The sequence below is a fragment of the Callithrix jacchus genome, chromosome 5, assembly GCF_049354715.1.
Source record: "Callithrix jacchus isolate 240 chromosome 5, calJac240_pri, whole genome shotgun sequence".
NCBI lineage: Eukaryota > Metazoa > Chordata > Mammalia > Primates > Cebidae > Callithrix > Callithrix jacchus.
Window position 1 is genome coordinate 65,048,159 of NC_133506.1, and position 19,726 is coordinate 65,067,884.

Consider the following 19,726-nt stretch of genomic DNA (forward strand, 5'->3'; position numbering starts at 1 on the left):
TTTAATTTTTAGTGATTATTGCAGAAGGTATTGAGTGAACAGCTTTGTAACTTTCCACAAGAAAGCCGTACTTTAGACAGCTGGAAATAAAACCCTAGATTTTAAGTTTTTTTTATGTAATGGACTATGGTTTTTGGATGTCATCTTTATTATTTTATTTTTCATACCAAATCTAATATTATCTCTTTTGTATTTAGGTTCGGTTGGTGATAGTGGATGGTATTGCTTTTCCATTTCGTCATGACCTAGATGACCTGTCTCTTCGTACTCGGTTATTAAATGGCCTAGCCCAGCAAATGATCAGTCTTGCAAATAATCACAGATTAGCTGTAAGTATTAACTAGTGAAGAGAGTTATACAACAAAGTCAAGACTGTATAAAATGTTAATGTCAAAATGTATAAAATGAAAGGCCGGGCGCGGTGGCTCAAGCCTGTAATCCCAGCACGTTGGGAGGCCGAGGCGGGTGGATCACAAGGTCAAGAGATCGAGACCATCCTGGTCAACATGGTGAAACCCCGTCTCTACTAAAAATACAAAAAATTAGCTGGGCATGGTGCATGGTGGCACGTGTCTGTAATCCCAGCTACTCAGAAGGCTGAGGCAGGAGAATTGCCTGAACCCAGGAGGCGGAGGTTGCGGTGAGCCGAGATCGTGCCATTGCACTCCAGCCTGGGTAGCAAGAGCGAAACTCCGTCTCAAAAAAAAAAAAAAAATGTATAAAATGAAATAGCAAAATAGCATTTGCCTGAGTAATAAATAACATAGACATGCAGTTTTGAGTAAAGTTTCTGTTTGGTTTGGTTTCTATTAAAAAATTCTAGTCATAAATGTCAGTTTTTCTTCAAAAAACAAGCGTAATTAATATGTCATTTTAAAAAATGGACTTTGTAGCCGGGCACAGTGGCCCACGCCTGTTATCCCAGCACTTCCAGAGCCAAGGCAGGCAGATCACAAGGTCAGGAGTTGAAGACCAGCCTGGCCAATATGGTGAAACCCTGTGTTTTTACTAAAAATAAAAAATAAAAAAAATTGGCCAGGCATGGTGGCACATGCCTGTAATCCCAGCTACTTGGGAGGCTGAGGCAGGAGAATTGCTTGAACCCAGGAGGCGGAGGTTGCAGTGAGTCAAGATGGCACCATTGCACTCCAGCCTGGGCAACAGAGCAAGACTCCATCTCAAGAAAAAAAAATGAACTTTGTTTGATAAAGAAATCCCACCTTTGTTAATTGCAGTGTCTTCTTTGTTTAAATAAACTTTGGATGTTTTTCAGGTCAACTCTTCCAACACCCTGGTTTTCTTTTACTCTGAGTCTTTGATTATCATGTAATATATAATCACAGATTCAGATGGATTTAAACATTACAAAGTGTAAACAACCTAGATGATTTGAGGTAGAGCTAAATAACTCTTGAAGATTTGAAATGTGAGAAAAGAAGTTAATATAGGCTCAGAAGTGAAGAGAATTTTTTTTTTTTTTTGAGACAGAGTCTCACTCTGTCACTCAGGCTGGATTGCAGTGGTTTGTGATCTTGGCAGCTGCAGCCTCCGCCTTCCAGATTCAAGCAGTTCTCTGCCTCAGCCTCCTGAGTAACTGGGATTACAGGCGCTTGCCAAAATGCCCAGCTAATTTTTTTGTATATTTAGTAAAGATGGCATTTCACCATCTTGGCCAGGCTGATCTTGAACTCCTGACCTTGTGTTCCACCGACCTCGGCCTCGCAACGTGCTGGGATTACAGGCATGAGCCACCACGCACTGCCTATATCTATCTATCTATCTATCTATCTATCTATCCATCTATCTATCTATCTATATTTTTTAAGTTTTGCCTTACTCCTTTTTAACTGCCTGTTTACCGTTACTTCTTATTCTGAAACCGCATCTCACCATTGACAGAAATATACACACTTGCCTGGGAGTAAGATGTAAGAAGGTCAGACTGCTTAGCTTGATTTCTTTGTCCTTACCTTAATTAGAGAGACCTTAGCACATGCTTGTAATACATCATAAATAAATAAAGAACTTCCCCAATAAAATCATATCAAATCAGACTTTTTTCTTTGAATTTCCAGATTTTTGCCATATGCTGAAAAGTATAGTGTCCCATGTCTGAATTACTTCTTGCTTAAATTAATTGTATTAGCATTTTGTTAATGTCAGTGAAGAGCTCCCAGTAGGGGGCACTCAAGACTAATGGGTTGCATAGTTCCTTATTTTGTTGTTGTTTTGTTTTTGAAATGGAGTTTCACTCTGTTGCCCAGGCTGGAATACAGTGGTATGATCTCGGCTCACTGCAACTGGGAGGCAGAGGGCCTCCCAGGTTCAAGCAATTCTCCTGCCTCAGTCTCCCGAGTAACTGGGACTACAGGTGAAAGCCACCACGCCCAGCTAATTTTTTGTATTTTAGTAGAGACAGGGTTTCACCGTGTTGCCCAGGCTGGTCTTCAACTCCTGAGCTCAGGCAATCCGTTTGTTTCAGCCTCCCAAAGCATTGGGATTACAGATGTGAGCTACTGCACCTGGATCCTTATGTTATTATTTTAACAGAAATAGCTTCATCTTTTCTGACTAAAAAAGCAATCCAAATAGTAACATCAAATAGTAGGTAGTGTTTAAGAAGAGTGCTGTAAATATAAATGTTCTAACGTGGAAGAAGATACATACGGATATATTATTGAGTGAGAAAATTTAAGTTATATATAAAATATATTTAGTGTAATCCCACATTAGAGAAAACTTGAAATTATATGTATGCATTTATATTTGTATATATAAAGAGAAATATCTGAAAGGACCAAAACATTAACAGTAGCTACTTCTTTTTTATTTTTTTGGATACGCAATCTTACTGGAGTGCAGTGGCACAATCAAGGCTCACTGTAGCATCAACATCCCAGGCTCAAGTGACCCTCGCACGTCAGCCTCCCTAGTAGCTGAAACTACAGGCGCATGTCACCATGCCTGCCTAATTTTTTTTTTTTTAATAGAGATAGGGTTTCATTATGTCTCCCAGCTGGTCATTAACTCTTGGGCTCAAGTGATCATCTGCATACCTTAGCCAAAGTGCTTGGATTACATGCATGAGCCACTGTGCCCGGCTTTGGTTACTTCTAAGGATAGGATTTTGTGGGGTCAGGGACACACTTTCTCCCTCTTTATAAATTCTTTGCTTGAAGGTTCTTTCCCCCCCAGTTAGCATATATATATAACGTGTATGGCTTTTGATAATGTGTTTTATAATTTTAAGGCCAGATGTGGTAGCTCACACCTATAGTCCCAGCTCTTTTGGAAGGCCAAAGTGGGAAGATCGCTTGAAGCCAGGAGTTTGAAACCAGCCTGGACGACAAAGCCTGACCCCATCTCTTAAAAAAAAGAAAAATACATAAAATAAGAATAATTGGCCAGGCAAGGTAGCTCATGCCTGTAATCCCAGCACTTTGGGAGGCTGAGGCAGGCAGATCATGAGGTCAGGTGTTTGAGACCAGCCTGACCAACAAGCTGAAACACCGTCTCTACTAAATATACACAAATTATCCAGGCATGCTCCTGTAATCCCAGCTACTTGGGAAGCTGAGGCAGGAGAATCGCATGAACCCAGGAGGCGGAGGTTGCAGTGAGCTGAGGTCACACCTCTGCACTCTATCTAGCCTGAGCAATGCAGCAAGACTCCATCTCAAAAAGAAAAGAAAATAATAATTTTAAGGTATTTTTGGTTTATTTTTTTGAGACAGACTGTTGTCCAGGCTGGAGTGCAATGGCCTGATCTCAGCTCACTGCAGACTCTGTCTCAAGAAAAAGAATAAAAGAATATTGTATGCTTTTTTTTTCTTCTTTTTTTTGAGTTGGAGTCTAGCTCTGTCGCCCATGCTGGAATGCAGTGGCACAATCTCGGCTCACCACAACCTCTGCCTCCCAGGTTCAAGCGATTCTCCTGCCTTAGCCTCCCAAGTAGCTGGGATTACAGGTGCATGCCACCTCGCCCAGATAATTTTTGTGTTTATAGTAAAGATGTGGGTTCACCATGTTGGTCAGGCTGGTCTTGAACTCCTGACCTCGTGATCTACCCACCTCAGCCTCCCAAAGTGCTGGGATTATAGGCATGAGCCACTGCATCAGGCCCATGTATGCTTTTTGTAAAAAAAAAAAAAAAAAGTTGTAAACAATAAAAAATGCAGAAAGTGATTATTCATTACCTAGAAATGGTGTAAATATTGTTATCTGGTGTAAATATTTTTGTTGACTTTATGCATATACAAACTTACTTTTTAGAAAATGAGGTTATGTCACAACAGTGGCTCATGCCCATATCCCAGCACTTTGGAAGGCCAAGGTAGGAGAATCCCTTGAGCCCATGAGTTTGAGACCAACCTGGGAAATACAGTGAGACTTTGTCTCTACAATTTTTTTTTTTTTTTGAGAGGGAGTCTTGCTCTGTTGCCCAGGCTAGAGTGCAGTGTGCTATCTTGACTCACTGCAACCTCCAGCTTCTGGGTTCAAGTGATTCTCCTCCCTTAGTCTCCTGAGCAGCTGGATCACAGGTGCGCACCACCATACCGGGCTAATTTTCTTTATTTTTAGTAGAGATGGGGGTTTCACCATGTTAGCCAGATGGTCTCAATCTCCTGACCTTGTGATCCACCAGCCTCAGCCTCCCAAAGTGCTGGGATTACAGGTGTGAGCCACCCTGCCTGGCCAATTTTTTAAAAATGTTAGCCAAGTATAATGGCATGCACCTATAGACCTAGCTACTTGGGAGGTTGAGGTGGGAGGATTGCTTGAGGCTGGGAGACGGAGGTGGCAGTGAGTCAAGAACATACCACTGTGCTACAGCCTAGACAACAGAACAAGACCTTGCCTCCAAAAACACAAAAAGAAAAAGAAAACATGGTCATATACATGCTATTATGCAAAGCAGCTTTCTGTTTTTCACTTAATACAGTATGAACATTTTTTATGTACACTACTTTTTTTTGTTTTGTTTTCCATGTACACTACTTATAAGTCTGCTTTACGCTAACAGCTATGTAGTATTTTGTTGTATGACTGTAGCATAGGATTTTTTTGTATTTGTTTTTACTTTTTTTTTTTTTTTTTAGACAGGTTCTTGCTCTGTCACTCAGGCTGGAGTGCAGTGGCATGATCTTGATTCACTGCAGCCTCAATCTCCTGGGCTTAAGCAATCCTTTCACCTCAGTCTCCTGTGTAGCTGGGACTACAGACACATACCACCACACCCAGCTGATTTTTAAATTTTTGGTAGAAGTCAGGTGCAGTGGTTCACACCTGTAATCCCACCACTTTGGGAGGCTAAGGCAGGCAGATCACTTGAGGTCAGGAGTTAGAGAAGAGCCTGACCAACATAGTGAAACTTTGTCTGTACTAATAATACAAAAATTAGCTGGGCGTGGTGGTGCACACTTATAGTCCCGGCTACTCAGGAGGATGAGGCAGGAGAATCACTTGAACTTGGGAAGCGGAGGTTAGAGTGAGCCAAGATCATACCACTGCACTCCAGCTTGGGCGACAGAGCAAGACTCTGTCTCATACATACATACATACATACATACATTTTTTGTAGAGATGAGGTCTCACTATGTTGCCCAGGCTGGTCTCTAACTTCTGGGCTTGAGGAATCCACCTGTCTCAGCCTTCCATAGGCATGAGCCACTGTGCCTGGCCTGGAACATAGTTTTTTAGCCACCTCTCTATTGATTTTCTTTTTTTTCTTTCTTTCTTTTTTTTTTGTTTGAGACAGAGTCTTGTTCTGTCACCCAGGCTGGAGTGCAGTGGCACAATCTTGGCTCACCACAGCCTCCACCTCTAAGGTTCAAGAGCTTCTCGTACCTGAGTCTCCCGAGTAGCTGGGATTACAGGTGTACACGACCACACCTGGCTAATTTTTGTATTTTTAGTAGAGACGGGGTTTCGCCATGTTGGCCAGACTGGTCTCAAACTCCTGGCCTCAAGTGATCCACCCTTCTTGGCCTCCCAAAGTGCTGGGATTACAGACATGAGCCACCACACCTAGCCTAGAATAAATTTCTTAAAGTGAAATTATTAGACCAAAGAAATCCATTTTTGAACATTTGTTATATATTATAAAATTACTCTCAGAAACCGTGTTCCAAAGTATGTCTCTACAGCAATGAATGGGAACACTTTTTTTCCCATATCTTTACCAACTTTGGGTACCAGTCTTTTAAATCTTTGCCAAATTGATATGGGGAAAGTCCTTTAAAAAATATGTTCCTTGGCCTGGCACAGTGGCTCATGCCTGTAATCCCAGCACTTTGGGAAGCTGAGGAGGGTGGATCACCTGAGGTCAAGAGTTTGAGACAAGCCTGGCCAATATGGCCACATTTTCATACTAAAAATATGAAAAAATCAGCTGGGTGTGGTGGTTTGCACTTGCAGTCCCAGCTGCTTGGGAGACTGAGGCAGGAGAATTACTTGAACCCAGGAGGTGGAGGTTGCACTCCAGCTTGGGCTACAGAGCAAGACTCCATCTAAAAAAAAAAAAAAGTTTCTTAGGCCGGGCACGGTGGCTCAAGCCTGTAATCCCAGCACTTTGGGAGGCCAAGGCGGGTGGATCACAAGGTCAAGAGATCAAGACCATCCTGGTCAACATGGTGAAACCCCGTCTCTACTAAAAATACAAAAAATTAGCTGGGCATAGTGACGCGTGCCTGTAATCCCAGCTACTCAGGAGGCTGAGGCAGGAGAATTGCCTGAACCCAGGAGGCAGAGATGGCGGTGAGCCGAGATCGCACCATTGCACTCCAGCCTGGGTAACAAGAGCGAAACTCCGTCTCAAAAAAAAAAGTTTCTTTGATTATTAGGATAATTTTTTAAGCAGCTTTAATGACATATAATCCATATACCTTAAAATTTATCCTTTTAAAGTGTACAATTCAGTGATTTTTAGTGTATTCACAGAGTTTTGCAGCTATCAAAACTGTCTAATGTTAGAATATTTCCATCACCCCAATAAAGAAGCCCCCACCTCACAATGACCTTCAGAATATTTAAAATGTCTGCTCCTTCACCTTCACTTTTCAAATCTCATGCAAATTTTTCTTGTGGTCAACTATAACCTTGTACCCTATGGGGAAAGTAATTCTGGGTTCTGGGAAACAGAGTTCCAGGGTTTTTTTTTAAAAAAAAATCCTCTTTTCTGCTGGGCACAGTGGCTCATGCCTGTAATCCTTGCACTTTGGGAGGCCGAGGTGGGTGGATTATCTGAGGTCAGGAGTTTGCAGCCAGCCTGACCAACATAGTGAAACCCCATTTCTACTAAAAATACAAAAAAAATTAGATGGATGTGGTGGCAGGCACCTGTAATCCTAGCTACTTGGGAGGCTGAGGCAGGAGAATCACTTGAACTGGGAGGTGGAGGTTGCAGTGAACTGAGGTCATGCCACTGTACTCCAGCTTGGGCAGCAGAGTGAGATTCCATAAAAAAAAAAAAAAAACTACTTATTCTTTAGAAGCTTGGCATAATCACATAATAATTTTCATTTGTATCATGGAGGCCAATCATTTTGCAAAAATAATATAATTACTACATAAATATTTGCTAATAATGGAAATTCTAATTTTGACATGTCGAATACCTGGTAAATCAGTAGTTCGATTTATATTTTCCTGAAGATACGTAATGGGTAAACTAAATACTCTCTAAACCAGCACTGTCCAGAACTGATGGAAAGATGAAAATGTACAGTCTAGTACAGTAGCTGCATGGCTGTTCACTTGAAATACAGCGAATGCTACTGAGCTACTGAATTTATACTTTTAATTAAACTTTTAAAAGCTACACATGGGCCAGGCACTGTGGCTCATGCCTATAATTCCAGCACTTTGGGAGGCCGAGGTGGGAGGATCATTTGAGGCCAGGAGTTCAAGGTTGGTCTAGACAACACTGTGAAACCCTGTCTCTACAAATAATTTAAAAATTAGCTAGGTATGCTGCTGCATACCTATAGTTCCAGCTACTAGGGAGGCTGACGCAGGACAATTTCTTGAGCCCAGGACTTCAAGGCAGTGAGCTATGATTGTGCCCCTGCACCCCAGCCTGGTTGACAGAATGAGACCCCATCTCTAAGAAATATTCTTAAAAAAAGCTACCAATTTAAGTTCCTGCTTAGCTTATTCTAAGGTGCCTGATGTGAGGTAACGAAGGGAGAATGCCCTATGGCATGTAAGGGGAGAGGAACTAGAAGAAAATTATGTGATCACCTTGGTATCTAATTGAGATCTATGGGGATCACAGATATGGCTAAATAGAAATTTTGGCCGGGCACAGTGGCTCATGCCTGTAATCCCAACACTTTGGGAGCTGAGGCGGGCAGATCACGAACTCAAGAGATCAAGACCATCCTGGCCAACACTGTGAAACTCCATCTCTACTAAAAATACAAAAAAACTAGTCGGGCATGGTGGCACATGCCTGTAGTCCCAGCTACTCGGGAGGCAGAGGCAGAAGAATTGCTTGAACCCAGGAGGTGGAGGTTGCAGTGAGCCGAGATTGCGCCACTGCACTCCAGCCTGGTGACAGAGCAAGACTCCGTCTCAAAAAAAGAAAGAAATGTTAGGGTGTTACCAGTGCAATGGTAATGGCCAAATAACCTTTTTTCCCCTCAGGTTTTTTGTTTTTTTGAGATGGAGTCTCGCTCTTGTTGCCCAGGGTGGAGTAAAATGGTGCAATCTTGGCTCACTGCAACCTCCACCTTCTGGATTTAAGTGATTCTCCTGCCTCAGCCTCCAGAGTAGCTGAGGTTACAAGTGCCTGCCCCAATGTCTGGCTAACTTTTTGTATTTTTAGGATGGGGTTTTGCCATGTTGGCCAGGCTGTTCTTGAACTCCTGGCCTTAGGTGATGTGCCTACCTCTTCCCTGCAAAGCACTGGGATTACAGGTGTGAGCCACTGCGCCCAGCCTGTTTCTCAGTTTTCTTACATAAAAAATTCATTTTTAGAGTAGACAATTTTTTCTTACCATTTTTCATGGAATTTTGTTATCAGTTTTAGCTTGCAATATTAACTCTTTTTTCTGGAGGGAAGGTCTGTATTAGAAGAATATATAAAGTAACGATTTCTGGAGATTTCGGGGTAGAAAAATAACAGATCTGACTTCTATGTTAAGTCAGCCTTAAACACTTTTGTTTCCCCTGTATTATTTAAAATTACTATCTTTCAAAACCTGGAACCTTTTCTGTAGGTCAGTATTTATTCCAAGAGAATTAGCAATGTGAAACTGAGGGCCATCTGTGAGTTCCAGAGCAACACCTGTGGCTGTTACTAGCTGCCTAGCATAATCATAATTTGGAGTCATTTGACCTGGCTACTAGGATTTTTTTTTCCCTAGTTCATCTACTTATATTGTACTTTCTTTATGATTTTAGGAATCTCTTCTCATAATTTGTTGCCCCAGTTTCTTTTTTCTTATAAGATTATAAACTAATACTATATTTACCTCCTTCCTAAAAATGTAAACATTGAGGTATTTATTAAGGATTTCATATTCCTTTGAATAAAAATATTCTGGGGAGGTAATAGTGATAAAGAATGTGGACTCAGGCCTGTTGCAGTGACTCATGCCTGTAATCCCAGCACTTTGGGAGGCTGAGGCAGGTGGATCACTTGAGGTCAGGAGTTCAAGACCAGCCTGGCCAACATGGTGAACCCCCGTCTTTACTAAAAATACAAAAATTAGCCAGCCGTCGTGGCAGGCACCTGTAATCCTAGCTACTTGGGAGGCTGGGGTAGGAGAATTGCTTGAACTTGGGAGGTGGAGGTTGAAGTGAGCCGAGATTGCGCCACTGCACTCCAGCCTAGGCAGCAGAGCAAGACTCAATCTTTCTTTTTTTTTTTTTTTGAGATGAGGTCTTGCTTGGTCACCAGGCTGGAGTACAGTGACATGATCATGGCTCACTCCTGCCTCAACCTCCTGGGCTCAAGCAATTCTCCCACCTTAGCCTCCTGAGTAGGTGGGACTACAGCTGTGCACCACCATGCCCAGCCGATGTTTTAAAAAGTTTTTTGTAGGTCAGGCACAGTGGTTCATGCCTATAATCCCAGCACTTTGGGAGGCTGAGGCAGGAGGACTGCTTGAGCCCAGGAGTTCAAGAAAATCCTGGGCAAAATAGCAAGACCCTGTCCCTTAAAAAAAAAAAAAGTTTTGTGAGCTAGATGTGGCAAACTCCTCTAGTCCCAGCTATTCAGGAGGCTGAGGTGGAGGATTGTGTGATTTTAGGACTTTAAGGCCAACCTGGGCAACCTAGCAAGACCCCATCTCTAAAGTATGAAAATAAAATATTTTATGATCAGTAGAATTGTGTTTTCAGATAACTACATATTTTATGGGTAGATTTTTTAAGTTTTTTAATCAGAAAAACTTTTATTACATAAATGGCCATCTTTAGTAGTTAGATTGTTTTCAGATTATTAAAATCACAAGACTTTACTTGATAATTTTTAAAGAGACTCACCTAATTTTCTTACATTTTGTTTTAATAGGTAATTTTAACCAATCAGATGACAACAAAGATTGATAAAAATCAGGCCTTGCTCATTCCTGCTTTAGGTGGGTAAGCAATGAGATAAACAGTTTAGTTAATCACAGTTTTTCCTATCTCTTTCATTTGATTCTCATTGAGTACTATAAGCTCCATGAAAGCAGACTGTATTTGTCTTGTTCACTGGTTAATCTTAGCACTAAGTACAGTACCCTTAGATACTGACTGTTTCTTTTAGTTACTTAACATTTATTGAGTGACCAGACACAGTGTCTCACACCTGTAATCCTAGCACCTTGGGAGGCTGAGGTGGATCACTTGAGGCCAGGAGTTCAAGACTAGCCTGGCCAATATGGTGAAAACCCCATCTCAACTAAAAATACAAAAAAATTAGCCAGACATGGTGGCACACACTTGTAATCCCACCAACTTGGGAGGCTGAGGCATGAGAATTGCTTGAACCTGGAAGATGCAGGCTGTGAGAAGCTAGAATCCTGCCACTGCACTCCAGCCTTGGTGACAGAGCGAGACTGTCTCAAAAAATTGATTATCTACTGTCTAGCAACTACTGTGTCAAAGATTCTTGCCCCCAGATAATTCACAGCGTTAGGCAGAAGGAGGGGTGAATCCACTTAAATCACACTACAGTAAATATCGTGGTTTTGTTAGAATGCAATGCTTCAAGATGTATGTCCACTAAAATCTTAAAGAATATTTTACCAGAGTTTTTACTTTTCTTCTGGAAGTCAGAAATATGTTAAGTTTGATGATTTGGAAAATTGGCAAATATATGACTCAGACTATTAAGTTTTCTCAAAGCAAATAGAGGATAATGATCTGCAATATACCCCTAGATAGGTAAAAATCTTATAATCTCAGGATGTTACTCATTTCCCAGGTTTTTTTTTTTTAAAGCAAGTATACTTTTGTTATGTTAAATTAAGTAAAGTAAGATTATACTTGATCAGGGGCATTCTGAGAAATTTATAACCAAGTCAGTAAGGCAATATACAGTTATTATGTTCTTTACTCTCAGGGGAAAGTTGGGGACATGCTGCTACAATACGGCTAATCTTTCATTGGGACCTAAAGCAAAGGTCAGTATAGAAACAAGTTAATAATTCTGAATATTGGGTTGATTACACTGAATGAACACTTAGAAGTTTCTTAGAGCTAGTCCTGTGGGTTAGATGTACAATGATCTATATTGTTGCCTTGTCTGATATCACCTAGAGGAAACATAGAAATGTGTTGTTATTACTGCACATTTAGCTACTTAGGAAATTCTCTGGAATATTTAAATGATGGGGTGCTCGCACCTGAAATGAGTAGGTGGCCAAGGAATGCCATTTTCTAAAGCACTTTGAAATCATTTATTAGCCATGTAGAAGGAGGTTAGTACTCTATGTTCAAAGAAAGAATAAAATCAGGACAAAAGGAAAATTGTTGAAGTTAGCTTTAAAATTAATTTCTTTGGAAGATAGGATTGTTTTTCTTAGTTGCTTAGTGTATTTCTTGTATGAAATTGTGTCTGTTATTTTTTTTATTTTGTATTTTGCTGTCCGGCTTTTATTATCCACTTTCACAAGTATTGTTTTTTAAAAGTGTGGCAGCATGAAGTCTTTGTATTTGTTTTTAAAGCAGCTGAGCAAGTGAACAAAGCAGCTTTTATTTTCTTGAAAATAGGCCATTGAAAGCTGTGAAGTCTTTCCTACACTTACAGAAAATGTCAGATTTATGCTAGCCTCTCTGCTTTGTGATTAATTGGTATAACATAGAAATCTTGGTTTGGAAATGCTCTAATAAAGGGAGAAATTAAGATCGCATGCAAGCAAAGATGGACTAAAGGGTCACTTAAATACATATTGGGCCTAGCCAGTGAAATTGTCTGTTTTTTAATCTGCATTTCTTTGTTGTTCTACAAATAAAAAAATCCTGCCTGACCAAGTTAGGTTTTACTGACCTCAAGCTCGTGTCGTAACTGATTACACTCTGTATATATCTTTTGCAACTGATAGTGCAGTTTGTGTCTACTTTAAAAATGGTATTTCCAGGCCGGGCACGGTGGTTCACGCCTATAATCCCAGCACTTTGGGATGCCAAGGCACCTGAGGTCAGGAGTTCGAGAACAGCCTGGCCAGCATGGCAAAACCCTGTCTCTACTAAAAATACAAAAATGTTAGCAAGGCATGGTGATGGGTTACTTTAATCTTAGCTCCTCAGGAGGCCGAGGCAGGAGAATTGCTTGAACCTAGGAGGCAGAGGTTGCAGTGAGCTTCGGCAGCAGAGCGAGACTCCATCTCAAAAAAAAAAAAAAAAAGTTGCATGAAATTTTGTATGCTTTATGCTTTTAAAATTTTAGTTTATTTTAAAAGGATGAAAATGGAAATTCATATCAGGGAAAAATAATTATAAAAATGAACATTTTAGACCATCCTGGTCAACATGGTGAAACCCTGTCTCTACTAAAAATACAAAAAAATTAGCTGGGCATGGTGGCACGTGCCTCTAATCCCAGCCACTCAGGAGGCTGAGGCAGGAGAATTGCCTGAACCCAGGAGGCGGAGGTTGCGGTGAGCCGAGATCGCGCCATTGCACTCCACCTGGGTAACAAGAATGAAACTCCATCTCAAAAAAAAAAAGAACATTTTTCATTTGGATAGGAACAGTAAAAAAAAATTTTTTTTGACACAGGGTCTTGCTTTGTTGTCCAGGCTGGAGTGCAGTGGTGCAGTAGTATGATCTCAGGTTACTGCAGCCTCAACCTCCTGGGCTCAAGCAGTCGTCCCACCTCAGCCTCCCAAGTAGCTGGGACCACAGGCATGTACTACCACACCCAGCTAATTTTTGTAATTTTTGTAGAAACAGGGTTTCGAGATGTTGCCCAGGCTGGTCTTGACCTCATAAGCTCAGGCAGTCCAGCTACCTTGGCCTCCCAAAGTGGTGGGATTGTAGGCATGAGCCACGGCATCCGTTCAGAAATAAAAATCTTAAATAGCCAAATTTATATTGGGAATTGAACTTAAGTGTACTGTCTCATGCCCCAGACCCCATCCTTTACCAGTAACACCTGATTTTTACCCTTAGACTAATGATGGAATAATATTCCAACAGTTATTAAAATAAATACCTTTATCTGTGTCTTTATAATATGTGGGTTTTCCTCCAATTTGCATATTCATGATTATATGAGGCCAAGATTATTCAGAATTACACTACTCTTTGCCAAGAAGATCTGGTGGTAGAGTAATAAATCAACACCCCCACACAGTGTTTCATATGTGTGCTCAGTTTTAGAGCACAAATTGTGCTTCTGTCTTGTTTCTTCCTGACCCAAACTATGTAGTTCAGCCATATGTTAAGCTACATCTCAGCTGGGGCCATGAGCCAAGTGATTCTTTGGTTTAGTTTTTCATTTAAAAAGATCTCTAGCCGGGCGCAGTGGCTCACAGCTGTAATCCCAGCACTTTGGGAGGCCGAAGCGGGCAGATCACCTGAGGTTGGGAGCTCGAGACCAGCCCGACCAACATGGAAAAACCCCATCTGTAATAAAAATACAAAATTAACTGGGCATGGTGGCAAGTGCCTGTAATCCCAGCTACTCGGGAGGCAGAGACAGGAGAAGTGCTTGAACCCAAGAGGCGGAGGTTTCAAGGGTGAGCCAAGATGGCATCATTGCACTCCAGCCTGGGCAAGAAGAGTGAAACTCTGTCTCCGGAAAAAGAAAAAAAAAGATTTCTAGAAAGACATGATGTATAAAAATGGTATTTTTACCTAGAAATTTGAGGTTGATTTTCAGCCTGAATAATTAATGGCCCTTTGACTTTAGGATTCTGTTTGTTTGTTTTTTTGAGATTGAGCCTCACTCTGTCACCCAGCCTGGATTGCAGTGGCACAATATCAGCTCCTTGCAACCTCCACCTCCCCGGTTCAAGCAATTCTCCTGCCTCAGCCTCCCAAGTAGCTGGATTACAGGCATGTGCTACGATACCTGGCTAATTTTTGTATTTTTATACAGATGGAGTCTCACTGTTTTGGCCAGGCTGGTCTTGAATGCCTGACCTCAAGTGATCCACCCACCTCAGCCTCCCAATGTGCTGGGATTACAGACATGAGCCACTGTGCCCCGCTGACTTAAGGATTCTTAATAAGCATGTAAATGCTTATTAAAAGCTTATTACTTTTTAATAATTTCCTTGGGATGGATGTACTGGGTATCTTTTTTGGACATACTGTTGATATGAGGTGATTTGGATACTAATTTTTTGGCAGGCTAGCTGATTTTTGTTGTTCAAAAAGTGATTTCCTAATAAAGGCAGGTTAAAATACACCTTGCCTCTCTTTTTCTGTGAATTTTTGCATTAAAGGTAGATTATCAACCCTAAAAGTTTATAATCCCACTCAACACAGCTATTCTTTATTTTTTTTAAGACTAAGCCTTGCCCTGTTGCCCAGGTTGGAGTGCAGTGATGCAATCTTGGCTCACTGCAACCTCCAACTCCCTGGTTCAAGCGATTTTCCTGCGTTATCCTCCCGAGTAGCCGGGATTACAGTTGCACACCACTACACTTGGGTAATTTTTGTTTTTGTTTCTTTAGTAGAGACAGGGTTTCACCATGTTGGCCAGGCTGGTCTCAAACTCCCGATCTTGTGATCTGCCCACCTCGGCCTCCCAAAGTGCTGAGAGTACAGGCATGAACCACCACACCTGGCTCCACACAGCTATTCTTTTTTTTTGAGATGGAGTTTTGCTGTTGTTACCCAGGCTGGAGTGCAATGACATGATCTCGGCTCACTGCAACCTCCGCCTTCTGGGTTCAAGCAATTCTCCTGCCTCAGTCTCCCGAGTAGCTGGGACTACAGGCATGCACCACCATGCCCAGCTAATTTTTGTATTTTTAGTAGAGACGGGGTTTCACCTTGTTGACCAGGATGGTCTCGATCTCTTGACCTCGTGATCCACCCACCTTGGCCTCCCAAAGTGCTGGGATTATAGGCGTGAGCCACCGCGCCCGGCTGCACACAGCTATTTTTATATTACATATTACTTAGTAGTTATTTTGTTTATGTGTAAAGTTACGATTATGGAGTATAGGACATTTTGGATTCTGCTGTTTTTTGGTCTCTGTTTTTCTTTTGAATTATGTCTGAAAAGAGGGGCAATTTCAAAATTAAGAGAGTAACAAATCATAGCCAAAATGTCCTTTTTGAATTGTCTTTGAAAGCAAATCATTATGTTTTGTGTAAATGAATGACCCTTATAACTCTGAGAATCTTATTTTCCTTTACTTTAGAATATGTATTTTGTGTATTATATCAGGTTTTTTTTTTTTCCATCCAAGGGGCAGGAGCATATTATATCCGTTTTATTAAATTGTGGTTATATATATATATCATAAAATTTACCACTTTAGCCAGGTGCGGTGGCTCATGCCTGTAATCCAAGCACTTTGGGAGGCTGAGATGGGCGGATCACAAGGTCAGGAGATCGAGACCGTCCTGGCCAACATGGTGAAACCCCGTCTCTACTAAAAGTACAAAAAAGTTGGCTGGGTATGGTGATGCATGCCTGTAGTCCCAGCTACTCGGGAGGCTGAAGCAGGAGAATTGCTTGAACTCACGAGACAGAGATTGCAGTGAGCTGAGACTGCGCCACTGCACTACAGCCTGGTCAACAGTGTAAGATGCTGTGTCAAAAAAAAATGTACCACTTCAACAATTTTTACGTATAGTTCATTGGCATTAAGTACATTAATATTATGCAACCATCATCATCCATTTTCAGAACTTTTTTCATCTTCCCATACTGAAACTCTGTACCCATTAAATGCTAACTCTCATTCTTTTTTACCCCTAGCCCCTGACAATCACCATTCTACCTTGTCTCTGAATTTGACTCGTCTACCTACGCCGTATAATTGGAATCATACAATATTTGTTCTGGTGTGACTGACTTATTTCACTTAGTATAATGTCTTCATGGCTCATTATGTTGTAGCATGTGTCAGAATTTTTTTCCTTTTTAAGTCTGAATAATATTCTATTGTATATACATACCACGTTTTGTTAATTCATCTGTGGACGGATACTTGGGTTGCTTCTACATTCTGGCTGTTGTCAATAAGTTACAGTGTATCAGTTTTATTTATTTATTTTTTTGTTTTTTTTGTTTGGTTTTTTGCTTGTAAGTGTATCAGTTTTAAAGTATATTTTTTGTTTGTTTGTTTGTTGAGATGGACTTTTGCTCTTATTGCATGGTCTGGAGTCCAGTGGCGTGATCTCGGCTCACTGAAACTCCTACCTCCCAGGTTGAAGTGATTCCCCTGCCTCAACCTCTCAAGTAGCTGGCATTACAGGCATATGCTACCACACCCAGCTAATTTTGTATTTTTAGTAGCGATGGGGTTTCTCCATGTTAGTCAGGCTGGTCTCGAATTCCTGACCTCAGGTGATTTGCCCACCTCAGCCTCCCAAAGTTCTGGGATTACAGGCTGAACCACTATGCCCAGCCTAAAGTAATTCTTAAAAGCAGTTTTGTTGTTGTTGTTTGTTTGTTTGAGATGGAGTTTCACTCTTGTTGCTCAGGCTGGAGTACAGTGGCCTGATCTCAGCTCGCTGCAACCTCAGCCTCCCAGGTTCAAGCAATTCTCCTGCCTCAGCCTCCTAAGTAAGCAAGATTACAAATATGCACCACCACACCCAGCTAATTTTGTATTTTCAGTAGAAATGGGGTTTATCCAAGTTGGTCAGGTTGATCTCGAACTCCCAACCTCAGGTGATCCTCCCGCCTTAGCCTCCCAGAGTGCTGGGATTACAGACATGAGCCACCACACCTGGCCAAAAAGCAGTTTTAAAGGTTTTTGTTTATTTTGTTGCAGTTACAGTACTTGAATATAGTTAATAAGAACTTAGAAATTTCTCAGCTACCTTCAGCTTTCAGTTTTATATATTATTTTGTATAAGACATAATAAAATCCCAGATACTCTTCTGTCATGTCTTATTTTTGGGACGTAATCATTTTATGTTATTATTATTATTATTTTTGTAGAGATGGGGGCCTCACTGTGTTGCTCAGGATGGCTTCAAACTCCTTATCTCAAGCGATCCTCACGCCTTGGCCTCCAAAGAGCTAGGATTACAGACATGAGCCATATCATTTTAAAACAATGTCTTCCTGTCTTATTTTTATTGGTATAATATGAGTAAGTGTTTCTCATTTGTAGTATAAGAAATTATCACAGTTCTTCAGCAGTAACAAAAAAATACATGATTTACTAGAGACAGTTTGGGAAATACAAGCAAGCAACCTTGACCTCGTGATAACAACTATTAACTTTTTGGTTGTAGTCTTCTATCAATTTTTTTAGATGTCTGTATACATACTTATAGATATAAGATTATTCAGTATAACTTATTTAGTATATTATTAATACTTTCCTATCTCGTTGAATATTTTCTTCCACCTTTAGTTTTGTTTTGTTGTTGTTGTTGTTTTGTTGTTTTGTTTTTTTGAGACAGAATCTTGCTCTGTTGCCCAGGCTGGAGTGCAGTGGCACAATCTCGGCTCACTCCAACCTCTGCCTCCTGAGTTCAAGCGATTCTTCTGCCTCAGCCTGCCAAGTAGCTGGGACTAGAGGTACCTGCCACCATGCCTGGCTCATTTTTTTTTTTTTTGAGACAGTGTTGCTCTGTTGCCAGGCACCAGGCTAGAGTGCAGTGGCTCGATCTCGGCTCACTCCAACCTCTGTCTCCTGAGTTCAAGCAATTCTCCTGCCTCAGCCCCCCAAGTAGCTTGGACTACAGGTGCACACCACCACCCCCAGCTAATTTTTGTATTTTTAGTAGAGATGGGGTTTCACCGTATTGGCCAGCCTGGTCTCAAACCCCTGACCTCAGGATCTGCTCACCTTGGCCTCCCAAAGTGCTGGGATTACAGGTGTGAGCCACCACGCCTGGCCTTCCACCTTTAGTTTTTAGCATAACTAATATCTCATATATAAGATAGTTTATTTAAATCAGTCATTGAACTTTTAGATGGCTTTAAAATTTCACTCATCTAAACAACTCTGTTAAATACATACAGGTATTTAAGGGTGTATTTTAATATTTCTCTCTATTTTTTGTCCTTACAGAAAAAAATAATAGATTTATTAATATAATAAACCTATACATTTAAATTATGAGTTTGGTCATTTGAAGTTTTAATTAATTAAGTTCATGTGTTTGTATGTATTATTTTTCTTTGAGCAGGTTGGCAACATTGTACAAGTCACCCAGCCAGAAGGAATCCACAGTACTGTTTCAAATCACAGTCAGTATTATTTGATGAGAGTGGGATTTTTATATTGGTGGGCAGTAATTATCTAAAGAGAATTTACAGCTTGCTTTTGTTAACTTCTTTAGGCAGCAAGCATATTTGAGGACAGCTTTTGATGCTTACATTGTCCCCAAAATAGTAATATACAGAATATTGTAGTCACAAATGGACTGAAATTTATTCTTAAGAACAGAGGAAATACTTATTTTTGGGTAGCATGTTCCATGCCATATGTAATGTCAGGATATTAAAAATCTTTAAAGAGAAAGTTGTTGAAGATTTCCAGAAAAGAAAAACAACTAATATTACTTATTTTGGTCTTGTAGGTATTATAGAGCTATTGTAGCCACCAAATATAGCCCACTTTAAGATGTTAATTTTTCTGTGAATTTACATCATAGAACACATATTTTTGGATAAAATATGCATATTTACCAATAATGTTGAGAACCATGTATATTTTTGGCATCTCATTTTTCTTTTTTTTTTTTTTTTTTGAGATGGAGCCTCGCTGTATTTTGCCCAGGTTGGAGTGCAGTGGCGTGATTTTGGCTTACTGCAAACTCTGGCCCACTGGTTCAAGCAATTCTTCTGCCTCAGCCTCCCTAGTAGCTGGGATTACAGGTGTGTGCTAACACACCTGGCTAATTTTTGTATTTTTAGTAGAGACAGGGTTTTGCCATGTTGACCAGGCTGGTCTCAAACTCCTGACCTCAAGTGATTTGCCCGACTCAGCCTCCCAAAGTGCTGGGATTACAGGCATGAGCCACTGCTCACGGCTTTATCTCATTTTTATAAGGACAAAAACAGAAATAGAGATTCTGAAACTGAATTATTGACCTGGACTTTGCACTATCCAGGTGCATTTGAAATATCCTAGTTGGAAAACT

The 19,726-nt window shown here is 40.8% G+C and overlaps 1 protein-coding gene across 1 annotated transcript in view; it reads left to right on the forward strand.

Annotated features, from left to right (window-relative positions):
* LOC103793239 (DNA repair protein RAD51 homolog 3) overlaps positions 1-18,860 on the forward strand; it is a 41,166-nt gene extending 22,306 nt beyond the window's left edge. The window contains exons 5-8 of the mRNA XM_054255583.2: positions 198-329; positions 10,520-10,586; positions 11,555-11,615; positions 18,770-18,860. Coding sequence (XP_054111558.2) covers positions 198-329; positions 10,520-10,586; positions 11,555-11,615; positions 18,770-18,845 — 336 coding nt within the window. The 3' untranslated portion in view covers positions 18,846-18,860. The remainder of the gene's footprint in view (positions 1-197; positions 330-10,519; positions 10,587-11,554; positions 11,616-18,769) is intronic.
* The last annotated feature ends 866 nt before the right edge of the window (positions 18,861-19,726 follow it).